Source organism: Molossus molossus, unplaced genomic scaffold (assembly GCF_014108415.1).
Source record: "Molossus molossus isolate mMolMol1 unplaced genomic scaffold, mMolMol1.p scaffold_m16_p_13, whole genome shotgun sequence".
NCBI lineage: Eukaryota > Metazoa > Chordata > Mammalia > Chiroptera > Molossidae > Molossus > Molossus molossus.
The window spans coordinates 10,441,711-10,461,592 of NW_023425348.1; the positions used below are offsets into that span (position 1 = coordinate 10,441,711).

At 62.3% G+C, this 19,882-nt stretch overlaps 2 protein-coding genes across 8 annotated transcripts in view; one reads left to right on the plus strand and one right to left on the minus strand.

The window, feature by feature from the left end:
- The first annotated feature begins 148 nt into the window (after positions 1–148).
- Positions 149–4,922, plus strand: TAGLN (transgelin). Its single transcript, XM_036257908.1, has 5 exons — positions 149–250; positions 3,571–3,762; positions 3,856–4,033; positions 4,277–4,379; positions 4,684–4,922. Exons 2-5 carry the CDS (start codon positions 3,583–3,585, stop codon positions 4,826–4,828), a joined length of 606 nt encoding a protein of 201 aa, XP_036113801.1. The 5' UTR covers positions 149–250; positions 3,571–3,582; the 3' UTR covers positions 4,829–4,922.
- Positions 4,923–5,505: 583 nt separating this feature from the next.
- The window catches only part of PCSK7 (proprotein convertase subtilisin/kexin type 7), a 32,322-nt gene continuing 17,945 nt past the window's right edge, over positions 5,506–19,882 (minus strand). For all 7 annotated transcript variants that reach the window (XM_036257890.1, XM_036257888.1, XM_036257889.1 and 4 more), the window contains 5 exons: positions 9,151–9,307; positions 8,555–8,649; positions 7,242–7,335; positions 6,935–7,052; positions 5,506–6,689 (listed from right to left, as the gene is read on the minus strand). In XM_036257890.1, the coding sequence (XP_036113783.1) occupies positions 6,402–6,689; positions 6,935–7,052; positions 7,242–7,335; positions 8,555–8,649; positions 9,151–9,307 (752 nt within the window). In that variant the 3' untranslated portion in view covers positions 5,506–6,401. The remainder of the gene's footprint in view (positions 6,690–6,934; positions 7,053–7,241; positions 7,336–8,554; positions 8,650–9,150; positions 9,308–19,882) is intronic.

Genomic DNA, 19,882 nt, shown 5'->3' on the forward strand with positions numbered 1-19,882 from the left:
CAGGCAGCCCTGGCAGACTGCTCCAACTTGGTGTCTTTCCCCAAATATGGAGCCTGTGTGGAGTCGCTGGGGGGCCTGGGGGTGGGGAACGGAGCCCGTTTCCTCTAGCAGGGAGGGGCGGGGTGAGCCACGGGGGTGGGGGCTGACATCACCACAGCAGCAGGCCTTTAAACCCCCGGTCCAGCCAGCGCCCCGTCCTGTCTGCCCAAGTCCAGGCAGAGCTGTGCTTCCTGCAAGCCCTCGGAGCCCTGTGAGTGCCGCTGTCCAGGTCGGAGGGGGTGGGCTGGGACTCGGAGCAGTGAGCGCTGGGCAGGCAGGGCTGGGGTTGGGGTCCGATTCCTGGCTGGGGCAGCCCACCCTCCCAGCAGGTGCGCATTCCTGATCTCCAGGTGGGTGGGATGACGGAAGACCTGGCTAGTGGAGAGGGACGATGGCAGAGGCTGAGAACTGGGGCCAGAGGCTGTGCGATCAACTGATGTCTGTCGGGGTGCCCAAGAAGGGAGGCATCGGGAGAGCAGTGTGCCCCGCTGCAGGTCCCCAGGGCTGCCCTTGTACTCTGAAACGCAGGGGTGCAGGGATAAGTGAGAGCTGGGTACACAGCTCCTCCCCGACAGAACAGTACAGGCAGAGGAGTGGAGGGGGCACCGCGGGGGGCGGGGTGGGGGTGGGTGAGGCCTGGGTGGGTCAGGGCTGGGCAGGCCTGGGAGCCGGCCCTGGGGGGGGTCCTGCTGGCCCCCCTCAGTGGTTGCCATTCAGAAGGCAGAGAGCAAGGCAGCTCTTCTCCCTGGGATTTCATGAGCCACCTCTCCTGCCATCGCGGCCCCCCAGGAGCCCACTCCTAGGTGTGTTTAGTTCTCAGAGGGGGGACAATAGTCCCGGAGAGGCCCCTGGTCCCCTAGTTTTCCCAGTTTCCTGCTCGTAGGAGGTGCCCCCTGACCAACTGCAGCAGGACTTGGTTCCATCTCTCTGGGCAGGGGGTTCAAAGCAGAGGTTCGGCTTGTCCTGTCCAGCCTGCCCCAGGACCTTTGTCTAGTCCCCCAGGTGGGCTGCCCTGCAGCTGTCTCCCGCTCCCTCCCCCCTTCTCCCCAGCAGCCCAGTGAGACTGGGGAGGCCTTTCTCAGAGGACTTGGAGGGGTTCCTTGGAGCTCTCCGCTGTCAAAGGTCAAGGTCACCACGAGGGGGCAGGGTGGGGATGGAGGTGCACGCGTTTCATCCCCCACCTTCACCCCACCATTCTGATCAAAATCCAGTGTCCTCTCTAGATGGAGGGATTGCAACTTTGTATCCTTGCCCCTGTGAGCCTTGACACCTGGCTGTCTGCTCTGAGCCTCCTGAGACCGAAAGCTGGGGCTGCCTCTGTCCTGTCCTGTCCTCACACCCAGTGCAGTCTGGGGGTGGGGGGTACAGAGGGCAGGGTAGCCCTGGCCCGGGTTGTCCTGTACACCGAGAGGTCACAGGTTTAATTCCTGGTCAGGGCACATGTCCAGGTTGCAGGCTCGATCCCAGTAGGGGACATGCAGGAGACAGCCGATCAATGTTTCTGTCTCCCTCACCCTTTCTCTCTAAAGATTAATAAAAACGTATTTAAAAAAAAAGAAGAGGCAGGGCGTGGGGGATGTGTGAAGATGGTGTGGGCCTGGACCACAGGGTGCGTGCTGCCTGCCTAGGATGGGGTGAAGCCGAGATGGGGGGGGGGGGCAAGGGGCAGGGCGGGCTGCAATCACTGTCCCTGCTCACGGGCAGGTCTGACCACAGCGCTTCTCCCAGGGGCCCTTGGGTGATGGAGGAGCCTGGGAGAAACTAGAGGAGGTGGAGGATGGGAAGGGCTTGCTGTTTGCAGCCGAACAGAGCAGATCTCTCGTCTTGGGGTTCTTTGGCATCACTGACTTGGGGGGGCGGTGCTCAGAGAACCCTGTCCTCAGAGGTGGCCCGGCCCTCACTTCACAAATAAGGAAACACCCAGAGAGGAGTGGGTGGCCCAGTTGCTGGAATTCAGACGAATCCTCCATCTCGTGTTCTTTCTCCCTGTTGTCCTCGGCTTTGAGCAGGGTGCAGGCCGGGTGGGAAGAACAGTTACTGCTCTTTGCCCACAGTCGGGCTGGCACCCCCGGTCACTTCCAGGGCACGGCTCCGGGGCCCAAAACCTGGTGTTCTGCGCTGCCGAGGGCCGGGCAGCCTGGCAGGCAGGTGCAATGCTCTCGGGTGTTCACAGCCCTGGAGGTAGCAGACAGTGTGGGGCTGACCTGGGACCACCTGATGGTGCTGATGTTCACTGCCTCCCGCAGAGTGGGTGGGGAGAGGGTCTCCACTGACAAGCGGGGGGTGGGGGGACGTGCTGACTACTCCCATCAGACCATTCTCTCCTCCACCTCTGACCTCTGAGGCCCGGGGAGGGCTTGGCCGCATTCGGCACTTCGTCGGATGAAGTCTGGGCACCACCGCAGGTTGGCACCTGTGCCAGGTCAGGTTCCTCTTGGGCAGCCTAGCCACGTCTGCCCAGGTCCTACCTGCCTGGCCCTGCCCCACAGCCTTCCCCTTCCGCGCTGGCTCCTGAGCAGGTCCAGCCCCGGCCTGAGGGCAGCAGCTGCTGCTGGTCTGGACAGGCAGCTTCTTGGCTCCGGGATTTCCCTGGAGGACTCTGGCTTCTTGTACTCAAGCTACTCCGGTGGCGAGAACCCAGGCACGAGGGAAATTCCGTGGGTACATTTCTCTCTCTCATCTGGCTCCCCTGAGGAAATGCAACTTCTTGGCTACAGTTCTGGGCTTTGCTGTCTTTCTGGACCTTGCCAGGGGTTGATCCATTGGAGCGTCTTCAGCTGCAGGCCGGGGGCCGAGCTGCCCTGGCAAAGCTCCAGCTCGAGCTCCAGCTTCTGAGCCAGAGAATGAAGTTGGAGGAAACTCCATGAACCTGAGGCACGGCTAGTAAACCACCTCACACCCAGCTGGACAGACACCTGCTGGCTCCACTTGGGGGGCCATGTGGCCGCCTCCAGAAGGCCTACTCCAGTGCCTCTGTGGCCAATCTTAAAAAAGAAAGACTGCTCTGGATTGGAGGTTGTCAGGCTATGGCCCGTGGGCTCAATGCAGCCTGCCGTGTAAATTAATTTTTTTTTTTCCTTTTTTGGTACGTGCTCCTAGCAGGAACTGAACCCAGGACTCTCTGGTCCATAGGCCAACGCTCCAATCGCTGAGCCAAACCGGCCAGGACAAGTACATGAAGTTTCATTGGAATGAATCCATGTTCATTTGTCTGTGTATTATCTAAGCAGACACATGGCCTGCACAGCTCAGTACTGTCTGGTCAGTCACAAAAAGTTGCCTGAGCCTGCTCTTGGCCGCCAGAGACCTGAGCTCCTGCTCCTCTGGTGTCCAGGTTCGGGGAGGCCCCGGGACTGCACGGAGGAGCCTCCCAGACAGGCAGCGCCATGAAAACAAAGTCAGGGGCAAGGGCAGAAAGACAGACGCAGAAGGCGGTTAGGCCCCCGCAGAGCTAGACCCGCCTGGTACAAGCGAAAGCGGAGCTGTTTTCTGACCCCTGCCCTCTCCCTTTTCTGGCTGGTGCTGCTGAAGCCCTGCCCAGACATGGCCAACAAGGGACCGTCCTACGGCATGAGCCGTGAAGTGCAGTCGAAGATCGAGAAGAAGTACGACGAGGAGCTGGAGGAGCGGCTGGTGGAGTGGATCGTGGTGCAGTGTGGCCCCGACGTGGGCCGCCCAGACCGCGGCCGCCTGGGCTTCCAGGTCTGGCTGAAGAATGGTGTGGTGAGTGGGCCCTGGGGGGCTGGGCTGCGCCGCCTGCGGGGTCCCGCGTCAGGCCCCGGAGCCGAGCTCTGAGCGGTGCTGTGTGCCCGGCAGATTCTGAGCAAGCTGGTGAACAGCCTGTACCCTGACGGCTCCAAGCCAGTGAAGGTGCCCGAGAACCCGCCCTCCATGGTCTTCAAGCAGATGGAGCAGGTGGCACAGTTCCTGAAGGCAGCCGAGAGCTACGGGGTCACCAAGACGGACATGTTCCAGACTGTTGACCTCTTTGAAGGTACAGAGAGAGGAGGGGTGGGGTCCGGTGAGGGACAGGGAGGGCCGCAGCTTCGGGTCTGCATAGCAGCACTGGGACAGGCGGAGGGACGACCATGCACACTCCCCATGGGGCCCACGCAAGCCTCCTTTGGTTCTGATCCCCGTGCCCCTGGGCTGGCTGCTTTTCCGAGGGTGGGGGCAGGCCCTGCCTGGGGAGTCTGCCCAGCCCTGAGCGCGTCCACCCTCCCGTTCCTTCTCACAGGCAAAGACATGGCGGCGGTGCAGAGGACCCTGATGGCCCTGGGCAGCTTGGCAGTGACCAAGAACGACGGACACTACCGTGGAGATCCCAACTGGTTTATGAAGTGCGTGCCTACCCTCTGCGTGGGTCTCTGCATGGGCAGGGAGGTGGCCTGGGCTACCCCTCAGTGTGTGATTCTGGGAAGCAGATAGCGAGGAAGGAGTGAAGGTCCATGATGGGGGAAGGGGTCCCTAATACTTCTTGACTCCTCCCTGTCTGCCATCCTGTGCTCAGCCAGGGTCCCTAGCCTGAGGGCAATTGGGTGACCGCCTAGTGGAGCTGGGAAGGGGCAGGCCAGGGAGGGACAGCGAGCAGGAAGCGGCGGACAGCCCCGGTCCTGGTGAGTCCACCCTGTCCCCCTCTTCCAGGAAAGCCCAGGAGCATAAGAGGGAATTCACGGAGAGCCAGCTGCAGGAGGGGAAGCACGTCATCGGCCTGCAGATGGGCAGCAACAGAGGGGCCTCCCAGGCCGGCATGACGGGCTACGGGCGGCCTCGGCAGATCATCAGCTAGAGGGCCAGGGCCAGCCCCAGCCCGGCCTCCCCGCTCCCGGCTGCAGCCACCCCTCAGCCATGGTCCTTTTCAGCCCCAGCCCGGCTTCCCCACTCCCTGCGGCCACCCCTCCCCCACCTCCCCACTGTCCTTCCTCCAGCCCCCACCCAGCTCCCTGGCTCCCAGCAGAGGTGACTGTGCTTGGGCAGCCCCCACCCTTCAGTGACACCTTCCTCCAGAGCCCCGCTCCTGGGCCCTCCTCCCAGCCCCACCAGCTCTACTGTGTCCCCGCCTTGGGCTGAGCAGGGGGTGGGCTGGGGTGGGGCAAGTCCACTGTCCTCCTTGGTGGCAGATGCTCATTGAGGGAGACCCAGCCCAACCTCCCCCCATTTTTGCTGGAATATGTTGGGGGTTGAAATTCAACAAGGAAAAAAATATACATCAGTCTTTTCTCAGGCCTGGCTGGCAGAGTTTGATTTGCCCGTCACGTCAGCGTGGTTCTGGGAGGCAGGAGCAGGGCACAGGACCATCAGCACCGCCCAGCCGATGTCCCCTGAGAACCTGGCCCATGTCAGGGTCCCGGGGGCTCGGGTGCTTCCAGGGCAGGGCCGGGGAAGAGGCGAGTGCCTCCGGGGGAGGCGGGGGGAGGGTGCCCCGTTAGCAGAGGAATGAGAAGGGGAGCCGCAGGGTGGCCTGGAAGGGTTTTATTCTGGAAAAGCTGTGCAGGAAAAATTCAACATAAGTTGCGGTGAAAAGAGAAAACCAAGTCTTAAGTGTTAAAAAAAACAAATCAATCAACCAGCGCAGAAGAGGGGAGGCCGAAGATGGAAGGACCGCAGCTGGCCCTGCAGACAGCTGGCCTCCGGGGGCCTTTCCCTGAGCACTTGGAGGGGCGTGTTCCCGGGGCTGGGAGGCGTGGCCGGCACCTGTCAGTCCTGCAGCCGCCCCTGGCGAAGCAGCACAGCGGGGCCCTGCCCATCCCCAGCTTTGCCAGGAGCGTCATCCAGACCCTTCAGGGTGAAGGGTGGGGCTGAGGGTGCGGGGGTCTGGGGTGTGTCCGTGGTCGGCTTCTGCTTCGGGAGATGGAGGCCATGGCTGTCAGGGCGGTGCTGTGCGGAGGGCCGACCGCCTCACCAGCCCGGCCAGGGGCCAAGGCTTCCGCAGGAGGGTGAGGGGCAGGAGGGCCTGCTGTGCCGGGGCCTGGGGCCCTTCCCAGCCTCCACCGCTGAGCCCTCTTCCCAGCGATGCTGAGAGGCTCTGCTGGCCACGGCGCCTTCTGGCCCGCGCAGGGGGGTCCCCACGACCCACACCACGGGCTCGACGGAGAAAGGAGGAGGCCTGCCAACCCAGGGCAGGGGCCGATCTCCTGTCCAGGGCCTTCCCGCACAAGGCTGTTGGGTTCGAGAAGACCCTGTGGCTGCTGCCGCCCTGTCCTCTGCTCTGCTCACCCTGGGAAAGTCCTGCCCCCCTGAGCATAGTCAGAGGTGCGCTTTGGCCTCTGATTTCAGACGTGAGCATCTGAGCGTTCCCCCAGGGCTCCGGGGGCCCCCACACGGGAGGAAGCGCCTGTCCCACACTGTCCATCACACACTGGTCAGCACACCTGCTCCTCCTCCCCCGGGGGCAGGTCCGGGGCCAGGAGGCCGGCGGTGCTGGGAGGGCCTGTGTCCTCCGTCTCCACGCCCCCGGGAGGCTTGCTGCTGCAGAGCGGCATTGATTCCAGTTCTGTCCCCTCTTCTCTGGCTTTTCGGCTTCTTTGGGGCCAGTGGCAAGGTCTGCTCCTACCAGCTGGGCGAGAGGCCACACCCCTCTGGCTCAGGTACACCTCCAGCATGTAGTACATAGTGCAGAAGGTGGCAAAGCAGCCGGCCAGCACCAGGGTCTGGGGGAAGGGCACGGCCTAAGTGAGTGAGGGGCTGTCTCCCAAAGCCTGGACCCTCCTCAGCCCAGCACAGGAGCTGAGTCTCTCCCACTGGGGCCTCCTCTCCCTCCCCACCACTCACCCACAGAGAAAGGCCCTCTGAGTTAGCTGGCAGGGGGTGACCCCAGTTGTCCCACCCCGAGGATCCCCCAAGGGCGGACCCCGGACACGCCCAGGCTCCAGCGTGAGCCGAGCTCAGCTCGCACCTTGAGGGTGTTCGGGGAGATGGCGTAGCCGTCCTCCTCGGGGACCTTCAGCCCCGGAGGGCAGGGCAGAGTGAAGCCGTCGTGTAGGTACTTTCCGCTCATGGCATCTTCTAACAGTCTGTGCGGAAGGACAGGCGGGGTTGCCCGACTGCACTTGGTGCCACCTGCCCTCCCCCATCGTCCCCCTGGAGGCTGGAGAGAAGCCCCCAACAAAAGGGGGAGGAACACACTGTGGGTCCAGGCAGGTGGCAGGGTGGGTCCCTTCCCGTCCCCAGGAGTCACTTCCCTGACACGTGTCCACACCTACCTCTGCCTGTCTCTGATGTCCACTGGAGTCCACACGGAGCCATAGAGGGTCAGCTGCCACTGCCGGAGGACGCCGGCCGGGGCCGCCTCGTCACCTAGGGCAGCAGGGAGCAGGCATGAGCCAGGCCCTTCCGCTGCCAGGCAAACAGCCTGCCCGCCATGGAAAGGGACCGGCCCACAGCCTGCTGCCGTCCCCGTGTCCCGCCGGGCCCAGGGCTCTGTCAAGGGGCCCTCGGGGACGGAAGGTGCTGCAAGGTGACACTACGGAGCACAGAAGTTTTGCCTTTATGTCTTCCTTATTCTGAGGTTGTAGCTGGAATTTTGCGTGGGGGGAAATAAGTCCTCCTAGTAAGTTGAAGAAAGGTTTGGAAACCGTCCGCCCAGTGAACACCCGACCTGACCGGAAGGCGGGAGGGCTGGGTCCAGCTTTGGTCCCCCCTGAAACACCGCATCCCCCACACAAGCCCTCCACGCCTCCGGGGGCCCCGTTTCTCCCAGATCACGGTGCAACGAGCCCTGCCGCACCGGAGGGCTGGAGGGCGGCACGCGGGGAGGGCCAGGGACGGGCTCCAGGGGGTGTCTGTGCCCTCCCGAGGGGAATGGACCAGGCGGCCCCCAGGGACGGGCTCCAGGGGTGTCTGTGCCCTCCCGAGGGGAATGGACCAGGCGGCCCCCAGGGACGGGCTCCAGGGGTGTCTGTGCCCTCCCGAGGGGAATGGGCCAGGCGGCCCCCAGGGACGGGCTCCAGGGGTGTCTGTGCCCTCCCGAGGGGAATGGACCAGGCGGCCCCCAGGGACGGGCTCCAGGGGTGTCTGTGCCCTCCCGAGGGGAATGGACCAGGCGGCCCCCAGGGACGGGCTCCAGGGGTGTCTGTGCCCTCCCGAGGGGAATGGGCCAGGCGGCCCCCAGGGACGGGCTCCAGGGGTGTCTGTGCCCTCCTGAGGGGAATGGACCAGGCGGCCCCCAGGGACGGGCTCCAGGGGTGTCTGTGCCCTCCCGAGGGGAATGGGCCAGGCGGCCCCCAGGGACGGGCTCCAGGGGTGTCTGTGCCCTCCTGAGGGGAATGGACCAGGCGGCCCCCAGGGACGGGCTCCAGGGGTGTCTGTGCTCTCCCGAGGGGAATGGACCAGGCGGCCCCCAGGGACGGGAGGGAGCATAAATGGACGCCTCAGAGAGCAACGCCCACTGTTGGATGGGGCTTACTTCTCGGTCTGCCTGGTCCGATGGCAACCCCACGGGACAGTGACTGTGGGGCCTGAGACCCAGAGGGACCACAGTCACGAGGCCCGGCCCTCTGGAAGGCGGGCGGCTCACCTACGTCCCTGATGACAAGCCGGTAAGAGCCCCTGGCCCTTTCCCCCCAGCATCGCACGGTGGAGAAGGTCCAGCCATCGAAGCCGCTGGGGTCCCTGCGGAGAGAACAGAGGCCTGGAGGCGGGGAGCAGGGAGCTGGCCCCGCTGTGACAACAGGCTGCTCCTGCTACAGGAGCTGGCGGTCGTCTGGGCTACAGCCACCTGGGGTGCCAGGGGGTCCTCCTGCGCGGTCCCCTGCCCCGGCGGCTCCCAGGCGAGGGGCCAGGTCAGCGTGCGGCAGAGGAAGAGCCGTGGTGGGTGCCCGGCGGGGAGCCCACAGGCTAGGGTTCTGCTGCCCGCTCAGGCACTGACCGGCTCCGCGACTTGTGTCCTCATTTGTGAAAGGAGGTCACCAAGGCCACTCCGCACGTCCTCGTAAGGACTGCGCAGAGCACGGTCGGACGCTGTGCTCGGCACACTGAGCGCCCGAGCCTGCAGAGCGGCCTCCAGCCGCCGGCGGCAGCAGCGCCACAGTGACCCAGACAGCCAGCGCCCAATTCTCTCCTTGACAAGGTCGTGGCTGCAGAGAGCTCCGGAGACGGGGCAGGAATACGTACGAGTCCATGCTGCGGGGGGCGCCGATGAGGGACATCATGCCGCTGGGGCAGAAGAGCTTCAGTTCCAAGCTGCCGCGTCGCGGGTGGGTGATGGAGACAGTCACCGCCACGTGCTCCAGGGTCTTCAGCCCCGACATCTCCAGGTCCATCCTGCTGACTGTGGGAGGTCAGGCTGGGCGGCTGGAAACCAGCCCCACAAACACTGACGCCCTCACTTCTCCCAACATGCACAAAGGTACACGCTCACGGAAGTCACACAGGAAAACCCACGCAACTCTCCCGGGGCCTCATGTACACAGATGAGCGGAGACTGCTTTCCCGCCGCTTACAGTCTAGTTTAGAGTCTAGTCGGGCAGAAAACACACACTGGAGACACCACGTAAGAACCAAACAGAGAACTTCAGCTGTTCATTCACCCAAAACGTAATTTACGGTGGACCTCCTGCAGTTCGGGCCCTGCCCTCGGCGCCAGGGATGGAGGGGTGGACACGGTCTCTGCCTTCCACCGCGAGTGGACAGCGCGTGGCACGAGGCATCCGTAACCAGGCGGGCGCACAGCTGAGTGGACGGGTCAGGCGCCTGGCAGTGACGGGACAAGGGAGAGGCTGCGCGGCAGAGGGTCTTCCAGAAGGGAAACGGCGGGTGCCGAGGCAGAGGTGGAAATGAACAAGCTTTGGACAGAATTAATAAAAAACTACTGAGGTGAATAAACTTCAAGGAAATTATGCCGAAGGAAAAAGCCAGAATGAAAAGGCTCTGTCGTGCGTGATTCCATTGATGTGATATTCACGTACAACATAACTGGAGATGGAGCGCAGGTGTTAGGGCGGGTCAGAGGGGACAGCGCGGCCGCAGAGGGTGACGCGGAGTATGGACGGCGGTTCTGTGCTGGCTCTGGGCTGTGGGAGTGGCTACACAAGGCGACACATGACAAAACGGCGCACACGCACACTGGTGAAACCCACGTAAGGCGTACGCTCTCTGGATTGTACCAATGTTACTGTCTTAGTTTTGATACTGTACTATAATTAATCAAGCATTAACATAAGAAGAAGGGTACCTGGAATGTCCCTGAACACTTCTTTGCAACCTCCTATAAATCTAAAATTATTTCAAAACAAAAAGTTTAAAAGAAACAGAAGCTACTGCCCTGGCTGGTTTAGCTCAGCAGTTAAGGGTGTTGGCCTTTGAACTAAAGGGTTGAGGGTTTGATTCCCGGTCAAGGGCACGTACCTTGGTTGCAGGTTCAATCCCTGGCCCAAGTCACGGTCGTGCAGGAGGCAAGCACTCAATGTGTCGCTGTCACATTGATGTTTTGCTCTCTCCCCCTCACTCCCTTCCACTCTATCTTAAAAAAAAAAAAAAAAAATCAATGAAAAAGTATCCTTGGGTGAGGATAATTTAAAAAAAATAATAAATTCTATTTTTTTTTAAAAAGAAGCTACTGAAGCTGAATACTCAATTGGGAGATATGTAGAAATGGGGTTGCAATGAGAAAGACTTCTCCCCAGAGCCCATCCCCCCACTAACTCATCTAACCAGGCGGACAGCAGCTTCTGAATGAGGAGCCTCAGAGAGGGGCTGAGAGTTGGGGCAGGAAACCTGAGCTGGGAAGGGCTTTCAAACTTTATTTTATTTTGCCTATTCTCGACATTTTTGCATTTATCTTCAGACAGAGCGGGAGGGGAAGAGGGAGAGAAACATCCATGTGAGAGAGACACACAGAGTGGTTACCACCCACGTGACTCCAACCTGGGCCGGGGACAACTGCAATCGAGGTACATGCTGTTAGCGGGAACCGAACCCGGGACTCTCCGGTCCGCAGGCCAATGCTCTAACTGCTGAGCCAAACCAGCCAGGGCTCAAAACTGATTTTAAACAAGCAACCAAGAGCTATTCTAGATTACTGAACAAGAGTGTAGTTCTTGGTTTTTCAGTGCCGAAAGGAGGTTACTCTGAGCAGCTCTGGGTAGGCGAACTGGAGGGGAAGGAAGAGTCAGGTGCAGGCGGCCAGCCCCAAGCTGCGGCCTCCTGGGGCGGAGGCGGGTCAGCACAGATGGCTAGGAGTGCGCGAGCCTTTCTGTCCTTCTCAACCTCGCCTGCTGACCTGCCACTGGGTCCCCTCACTGCATTCATGGAAGAGCGCCACCCCCTTATCCACCATGACACCATGTGCGTGGGGACTACCTGTTTGATGTCCTAACTTCATTTTTTTTTACCTCCTCAGTTCCAAAGAACGTTCGCCATCCCATGCCAACACCCACTTCCGTGAGCAGACCCTGGTCCCTGTCATTACCTGGGGCTCCCCCACTTTTGAATGCTGTAGTAACTTTCATTATATAAGCAACACAAATTAACTGAAGACAAATCAGAAAAGTAGTTGAGCAAATCTTAAAACAAAAAGCTCCCACAACCCTTGGTCAACACGTCGGTGAACATGTATGCAGACCTCTGTCCGTCTGTCCGTGTGTGCACGGGTGTAAGCTCTTCAAAGCCAATGTCCCACCTTCTCTGAAAGCAACGTCCTGTCCCTCCACCCTCTCCCCTGCCTCCTTGGCCCTTCGAGAAACCCACCAAGCCCCTCTGCTGACCAGCCGAGACCCCCCCAGCTCAGCCCCCCAGCCTCCAGGTGCGCAGGCTCCCTCTGCCTTCCTCCTCTCCCAGCAACCGCCCGGCAGAAGTCCAGAACTGCCCAGCTCGGGGATGCACTGCCTTGGTTCATCTTCCTGCTGACATCTTTCCTACCACAAATGAAATACAGACACAGCTCTTCCCCTCCAGCCCCGTGTTAAGGGTGGTCTCTGGAGCGGCCCAGCCCGGGCGCATCTCAGCTCTGCCCTTTACTAATCATGAGAACCGGACCGGTTTCCTACTGTAAACGGGGGTAGTGGCAGTGCCTACTTCAGAGAGCTGACAAATTAGTTCATATGCATAAAGTGATCGGAGCAGTACCCAGGAAATGTTAAGGCTGTAAGTGTCAGGTATTATTCCTTTGCTTTGCTGTTAAAACTTCCTGAGAAAGACGTCTGTGTTCACTGGCTCTCCCTCACCCTCCCAGACCTCCTTACCATGATTACTGCTTTTTAAACCCTCTGGGGGTGGCAGCAAGCTGGTTCTGGGCTCGCATGTAGAGCAGTCCCGCACCCTGCTCCTGTCCGCCTGTCACCCGCTCCCGCAAGGAAGCACTTTGCATGGCTCCACCCTCATGTTTCTAAGTAATAAGCATGTATGGCTATTTCATGCTTATCAATAAAGGCATTCTTTTTTTTTTCTTATCCTCACCCGAGGACATTTTTCCAGTTTTTGTTCAGATAGAGTGGGAGGGAGAGAGAGAAACATTGATGCGAAAGGGACACATCAAGTGGCTGCCACCTGCACAACCAACCAGGGCCGGGGCCAAACCGCAACCGAGGCACGCGCCCTTAGCGGGAACCGAACCTGGTCTCTCTGGACCGGAGGCCGACGCTCTAACCGCTGGGCCAAACCGGCCAGGGCAATAAAGGCATTCTTTATCGACTTTTGATTATAGCAGATAAGGGTTTGATACCAAAGTCGCCTCTTCTCCTTACCTTCTCAAAATAACGACATCACAAGTCCTGGTTAATTGCTGTCTCGTTTACCATACGACGGCCTTACAAATGCACGGGCCTAAGCAAGCAGTGTGCGATGATCCCGTTTCATTTCCTGAACAGATGGCTGTCTTCCTCTCTAGGGTTAATAACTGCTGGGTTTCGGTGAACTTAAATTCACGTCCCTACCCCTACTTCTTGCTAAACTTCACAGAAGAACCACTTAGCTTCTCTGGATACTCCCCCTCAAAGGCACAGGAAGTCGGGCTCCCTCCGTGCCCTTTTCCCACCCGAGGTCTGTCTGGAACCTTCTGTGGGTTCCATCTGCCACATGCTGCTGGGTCGGGCCGTCCTCTACCTCCCACTTGGGCTTCGCTTCCTCTGCTCCCCAATTCCTTCCTCCCCCCACCTGCTTGGCTTCCTTCTGTCCAGCTCTTCTCTTGGCTGCTCTTCGCTGCAGGGAGCACACCTTCTAGCAGTTTCCAGCAAACGGGAAGACGTGCACATCTGAGAACGCCCTTCCCCGCCTTCCCAGATGATGATGAGTTAGGCTGCTTTATCAACTGAAAGTGACTTTTCTCGGAATTTGGGAGGCGTCTGAAGCACTTCTTCAAATGGCCAGCGGTCCCGTTATCTCCGAGACCAGCCGGAAGCTCTCACCATGGGCGGCGCGTTCCTTGGTGGGCTCCCTTCAAGTGAGCGACTGGCCCGGGACAGGCTGCTTCCCGGAGGGCCCTGTGGGGTCTTCTGATGAGGTCACTGCACATCCCCGGAGCAGTCTGTCCCCGGGCTGCCAGGGTTCTGGGGTGGACGGGAAGGGTCTCCTCTCTACATACTTCAATTCTGCTGTACCTGGGGTCCCTGGCTCTGGAGAATAAACTTCCCAGCTCCCGCCCAGACAAGGAAGGCGCCACCTCCTGGCTGCTAAGCACGGGAGAAGGTCCTTGGAGCCCTGCTCTTGATTGGTCCCTGTTTCCAGCCTCACACCTCGTCTGTCCTCTGCAGCACCCAGGCCTCGTCCTTGTCCTTCCTGCACCGTGGGGCTCTGTGGCGTGAACGGGCGTGTTTCTTAGTGTCGCCCTTGCAGGCCTTTGCAATGCAATTCTTAGCCCTGCTCACTTCTCCGTTTCCATCTTCCAAAAAATGTGACGAAATATCTCGTTTGCTGGGGTCCCCTCTCATTGTCTTTGTCCTTGTGCTTATACCATTTTTATTCCTTTATTATTTTGGTGAGGTTTTGGGAGAAAGCAGAGACAAAAGCATGTGTTCGATTTGCCATATTTACCCAGAAACCTCCTGTCCCAATTAATTATTCAACCAACTGCCATCTAGCTTGTGCCCGGATGACTACGCTGAAAGCAGTCTCCTCAATGCCATCGGTGGCTTGAGAGACTGGGGACACCCTTCAGCCCATCCCCTTGCCCTCCTCGTCGTCACTGTCCCCATACGTAATACTCTCCTCCGGACTACTGTCCTCGGAGGCTCCTTCCCTGTGTCCACTTCTTCAGCACTAGGAGTCCGGGTCCTCTTTCACCTCATCTACCCCCCAGCCCTGGTCACCGTATCCTTTCCCAGACCCTAAATCATTAGCTCCAGCCTAGGCCTCCAGACTCGTTTGTTCAGCTGTCTCCTGGATCTAACCTCTAGATGCGCAGGAGCCTGAGACACAGCTGAGCCGAATCCCCGTCGGGTTTCACTGTCACCCTCGCCCAGACCTGTTCCTCGTGGACGCTTATCGCGTCTACCGGCATCACCATCTCACCAGCTGTCCCAGCGAAAACTTGGTATTTTTTTAACACGTTGATGCTCCAACCGTTGAGCCCAACCGGCCAGGGCCATATACATTTTTATTACAGGGAATTTCAGGAGTAAGTAGACAGCCCTGGCCGGTTGGGCTCAGCGGTTAGAGCGTCGGCCCTCGGACGGAAGGGTCTGCAGTGCGATTCCTGGCCAAGGGCACGTACCTGGGTTGCAGGTTTGATTCCCAGACCCATTAGAATCACTCGGGAGGAAGCCGATTGATGTTTCTTTCTCCCTCCCTTCTACTCTATCTAGATAAAATCAATGGAAAAATATCCCTGGATGACAATTAAACAAAAAAACAAAAGTGGAGAAAACAGATGTTCTCAACACCTAACTGACTATATGGCTGATCTTATTTCATCCATGATCCCCACTTTTTCCTCTTCCCAGAGTCTTTTAACGGACTCCCCGGGCGTCTTCTTGTCTCACAGTAAATAGCACTCATTTCTCGAAGACAAGGTCTTGGGAGTCTCTGTTACCCTTCTGCCCTGTGCTGACACTGACCGGTGACAATCTATCTCGAAGGCCCCCCACAGACTGTGAGACCAAGACCAAGTCCGAGCTGCTTGCCACGGTGCACATGGTGCACACCCCGACGGCCCCTGCCCTCGCCCTGCCGCAGCGGGCCCCGCGCCTGCAGTCCCCACGCCTCCCTCGCTCCGCTCCCGCCGCCCTGTCACTCCGAGGCCCCCGCCGCTCCGAGGCCCCCGTCGCTCTGAGCCCCCTGTCACTCCTAGCCCCCCGTCACTCCGAGCCCCCCATCGCTCCTAGCCCCCTTCACTCCGAGCCCCCCATCGCTCCTAGCCCCCTTCACTCCGAGCCCCCCCCGTCGCTCCGAGCCCCCCCGTCACTCCGAGCCCCCCTGTCGCTCCTAGCCCCCCATCGCTCCTAGCCCCCCGTCACTCCGAGCCCCCCCCTTCACTCCGAGCCCCCTGTCACTCCGAGCCCCCCCCCGTCACTCCGAGCCCCCCCGTCGCTCCGAGCCCCCCCCTTCACTCCGAGCCCCCCCCGTCACTCCGAGCCCCCCCCCGTCACTCCGAGCCCCCCCGTCGCTCCGAGCCCCCCCCGTCGCTCCGAGCCCCCTGTCACTCCGAGCCCCCCCGTCGCTCCGAGCCCCCCCGTCGCTCCGAGCCCCCCCGTCGCTCCGAGCCCCCCCGTCGCTCCGAGCCCCCCGTCGCTCCGAGCCCCCCGTCGCTCCGAGCCCCCCCTTCACTCCGAGCCCCCCCGTCGCTCCGAGCCCCCCGTCGCTCCGAGCCCCCCGTCGCTCCGAGCCCCCCCGTCGCTCCGAGCCCCCCCGTCGCTCCGAGCCCCCCCGTCGCTCCGAGCCCCCCCCTTCACTCCGAGCCCCCCCCGTCACTCCGAGCCCCCTGTCACTCCGAGCCCCCCCCCGTCACTCCGTCACTCCGAGCCCCCTATCACTCCGAGCCCCCCCCGTCGCTCCGAGCCCCCTGTCACTCCGAGCCCCCTGTCACTCCGAGCCCCCCCCGTCGCTCCGAGCCCCCTGTCGCTCCGAGCCCCCCCGTCGCTCCGAGCCCCCTGTCGCTCCGAGCCCCCCCGTAGCTCCGAGCCCCCCCCGTCGCTCCGAGCCCCCCCGTCGCTCCTAGCCCCCCCCGTCACTCCGAGCCCCCCGTCGCTCCTAGCCCCCTTCACTCCGAGCCCCCCCCGTCGCTCCGAGCCCCCCCCGTCGCTCCGAGCCCCCCGTCGCTCCGAGCCCCCCCCGTCACTCCGAGCCCCCCGTCGCTCCGAGCCCCCCCGTCGCTCCGAGCCCCCCCCGTCGCTCCGAGCCCCCCCGTCGCTCCTAGCCCCCCCCGTCGCTCCGAGCCCCCCGTCGCTCCGAGCCCCCCGTCGCTCCTAGCCCCCCCCGTCACTCCGAGCCCCCCATCGCTCCTAGCCCCCTTCACTCCGAGCCCCCCCGTCGCTCCTAGCCCCCCGTCACTCCGAGCCCCCTGTCACTCCGAGCCCCCCGTCGCTCCTAGCCCCCGTCACTCCGAGCCCCCCATCGCTCCGAGCCCCCCGTCGCTCCTAGCCCCCTTCACTCCGAGCCCCCCCCGTCGCTCCGAGCCCCCCGTCGCTCCGAGCCCCCTTCACTCCGAGCCCCCCCCGTCGCTCCGAGCCCCCCCGTCGCTCCTAGCCCCCTTCACTCCGAGCCCCCCCCGTCGCTCCGAGCCCCCCCGTCGCTCCTAGCCCCCTTCACTCCGAGCCCCCCCCGTCGCTCCGAGCCCCCCCGTCGCTCCTAGCCCCCCGTCGCTCCGAGCCCCCCCCCGTCGCTCCTAGCCCCCTTCACTCCGAGCCCCCCCCGTCGCTCCGAGCCCCCCCGTCGCTCCTAGCCCCCTTCACTCCGAGCCCCCCCCGTCGCTCCGAGCCCCCCCGTCGCTCCTAGCCCCCCGTCTCTCCGAGCCCCCCCCCGTCGCTCCTAGCCCCCTTCACTCCGAGCCCCCCCCGTCGCTCCGAGCCCCCTTCACTCCGAGCCCCCCCCGTCACTCCGAGCCCCCCATCGCTCCGAGCCCCCCGTCACTCCGAGCCCCCCGTCGCTCCGAGCCCCCCATCGCTCCTAGCCCCCTTCACTCCGAGCCCCCTTCACTCCGAGCCCCCCGTCGCTCCTAGCCCCCTTCACTCCGAGCCCCCCCCGTCGCTCCGAGCCCCCCCGTCGCTCCTAGCCCCCCGTCGCTCCGAGCCCCCCCGTCGCTCCTAGCCCCCCCCGTCGCTCCGAGCCCCCTTCACTCCGAGCCCCCCCCGTCGCTCCGAGCCCCCCGTCGCTCCTAGCCCCCTTCACTCCGAGCCCCCCCCGTCGCTCCGAGCCCCCCGTCGCTCCTAGCCCCCTTCACTCCGAGCCCCCCCCGTCGCTCCGAGCCCCCCCGTCGCTCCGAGCCCCCCGTCGCTCCGAGCCCCCCCCGTCGCTCCTAGCCCCCCCGTCGCTCCGAGCCCCCCGTCGCTCCGAGCCCCCCCGTCGCTCCGAGCCCCCCCGTCGCTCCGAGCCCCCCCCGTCGCTCCGAGCCCCCCCCGTCGCTCCGAGCCCCCCGTCGCTCCGAGCCCCCCCGTCGCTCCGAGCCCCCCCGTCGCTCCGAGCCCCCCTGTCGCTCCGAGCCCCCCCCGTCGCTCCGAGCCCCCCCTTCACTCCGAGCCCCCCCGTCGCTCCTAGCCCCCCGTCGCTCCTAGCCCCCGTCGCTCCGAGCCCCCCATCGCTCCTAGCCCCCTTCACTCCGAGCCCCCCATCGCTCCTAGCCCCCTTCACTCCGAGCCCCCCATCGCTCCTAGCCCCCTTCACTCCGAGCCCCCCATCGCTCCTAGCCCCCTTCACTCCGAGCCCCCCATCGCTCCTAGCCCCCCGTTGCTCCGAGCCCCCCCCGTCGCTCCTAGCCCCCCCCGTCACTCTGAGCCCCCTGTCACTCCGAGCCCCCCCCCCGTCACTCCGAGCCCCCCGTCGCTCCGAACCCCCCCCGTCACTCCGAGCCCCCCCCATTGCTCCTAGCCCCCCGTCGCTCCGAGCCCCCCCCCGTCACTCCGAGCCGGCTCCGGACGCGCCTCTGCTGCGGTGCCGACACCGCCCACCGGGAGCCGAGGGCCTGCCCGGCTGTGCGCTCTCGGGGCGGGGGTCCGCTCAGCTCTGCTCCCACCACTGACTGCAGCCCGGGCGGCGTGTTCTCACTTCTCTTAGGTGTCAGGGAAATTAGTGGACGGCTGAACCGCAAGGGAAGGACGGGGAGACCTGGGAGGGGCAAGGGACACAGAGGGCCGAACACCCCAGAGTTTCCGCTTGGGAGCCCAAGGAACAGGACCGCACGGACAGAAATGGGAGACACTTGACAAGCAAGCCGATTTCGAGGCGACAAAGGGACCAAAGTCCTGTCCAGGTTAGTGTAAGGTTCGGCGGACGATCCAGCAGCACAGCGAGCCAGGTCCAGAAAGATGAAGGGAAGGTTCCTGGCCCAGCTGGGGGACATCAGCATGACAGACGGGCCCCCAGAAAGGGACGGCCTGGGGGTCTGTGTGAGCATGTGCACGCAGCAGCGGTTCCCATTGGTCTACAGGGGGACCGGCGGTTCCCATTGGTCCACAGGGGGACCGGCGGTTCCCATTGGTCTACAGGGGGACCAGAGGTTCTCATTGGTCTACATGGGGACCAGAGGTTCCCATTCGTCCACAGGGGGACCGGCGGTTCTCATTGGTCTACAGGGGGACCAGAGGTTCCCATTCGTCCACAGGGGGACCGGCAGTTCTCATTGGTCTACAGGGAGACCAGAGGTTCCCATTCGTCCACAGGGGGACCGGCGGTTCTCATTGGTCTACAGGGGGACCAGAGGTTCCCATTCGTCCACAGGGGGACCGGCAGTTCTCATTGGTCTACAGGGGGACCGGCGGTTCTCATTGGTCTACACGGGCACCGGCGGTTCTCATTGGTCCACACAGGGACTGGGCGGTTCTTACTGGTCCACACTGGGACTGGGTGGCCATGTACAGGAAAGCACTAAAACTGAGCAAGTTAATACACTAAATAAGTTAATAGTTAGAACAGTGCTTGACCCATAGAAAGCACTTAAGTCTAAGTCATTGATCATCACCTTATTATTAGCCTTTGGCCTTTGGTAAGGGAGGGTCTTTTTCAACTCTTACCCTCTGATCAGAAGATCCCAGGGCTGTATTTGCCCATAAGTTTGTGTTAGCCATGAACATCTCTACCCTCCCTGGAAAGGTTCAGAACAAGAGGTTTTGATCTAGGAATCATTTGGAGAGAGATGGTGGCTAAAGTCCTACAACCAGGAGCAATGTGGAGGAAGGACGTCAAGGGAGGGCAAGGACCACGGAGAACCCAGAAGGTGCTGGCGGCTGGGAGCCATGGGACGAGCACACCAGATGACCTCGGGCCGAGCTGCTGGGAGAGGCTATGGAGCAAGGAGGCCACGGAGGCTGAGAGCAGAGAGCGCACAAAGGCCTTGTCACAGGCAACAAGGTCAGGGAGGACGCGGTCTGAAGCAGCCCCTGGATCTGACCAGAGCACCGTGGCCGAGGGTGGTAAACGCGGCGGCTGCTTTAGATGACTGGACCGAGAAGGTCCCAGGTGGAAGGGTGGCAGGGACCTGAACGTGTTTCCTGCAAGGTGAGCTGAGGGTGTGTGAAGGCCCAGGAGGGGTCAGTGGAGAGAGGGCAGACTGGGCTGGAGAGGGAGGAGGTGGGAAGTGAAGGGAGGGTTCCCTGCCAGGCAGAGGGGCACCTGCACTCAGACTGCCAACGGGGATAAAAGGTTAGAGCGAGCGGTGTTCGGGAGTCTTCTGTAGGGACACACAGACTCTCTTGTGCTGTAGACAGTGCCCCGTACTCCCTGGTGGAGAGTCCAGACCCAGAGGCAGACACAGGAACCCAGG

Bases quoted from the DNA above. Each gene is read 5' to 3' on its own strand.
- TAGLN (XM_036257908.1), top strand. From the start codon at position 3,583: ATGGCCAACAAGGGACCGTCCTACGGCATGAGCCGTGAAGTGCAGTCG. The intron at 3,763-3,855 runs GTGAGTGGGCCC...TGTGCCCGGCAG, and splicing joins TCTGGCTGAAGAATGGTGTG to ATTCTGAGCAAGCTGGTGAA. The intron at 4,380-4,683 runs GTGCGTGCCTAC...CCCCTCTTCCAG, and splicing joins GATCCCAACTGGTTTATGAA to GAAAGCCCAGGAGCATAAGA.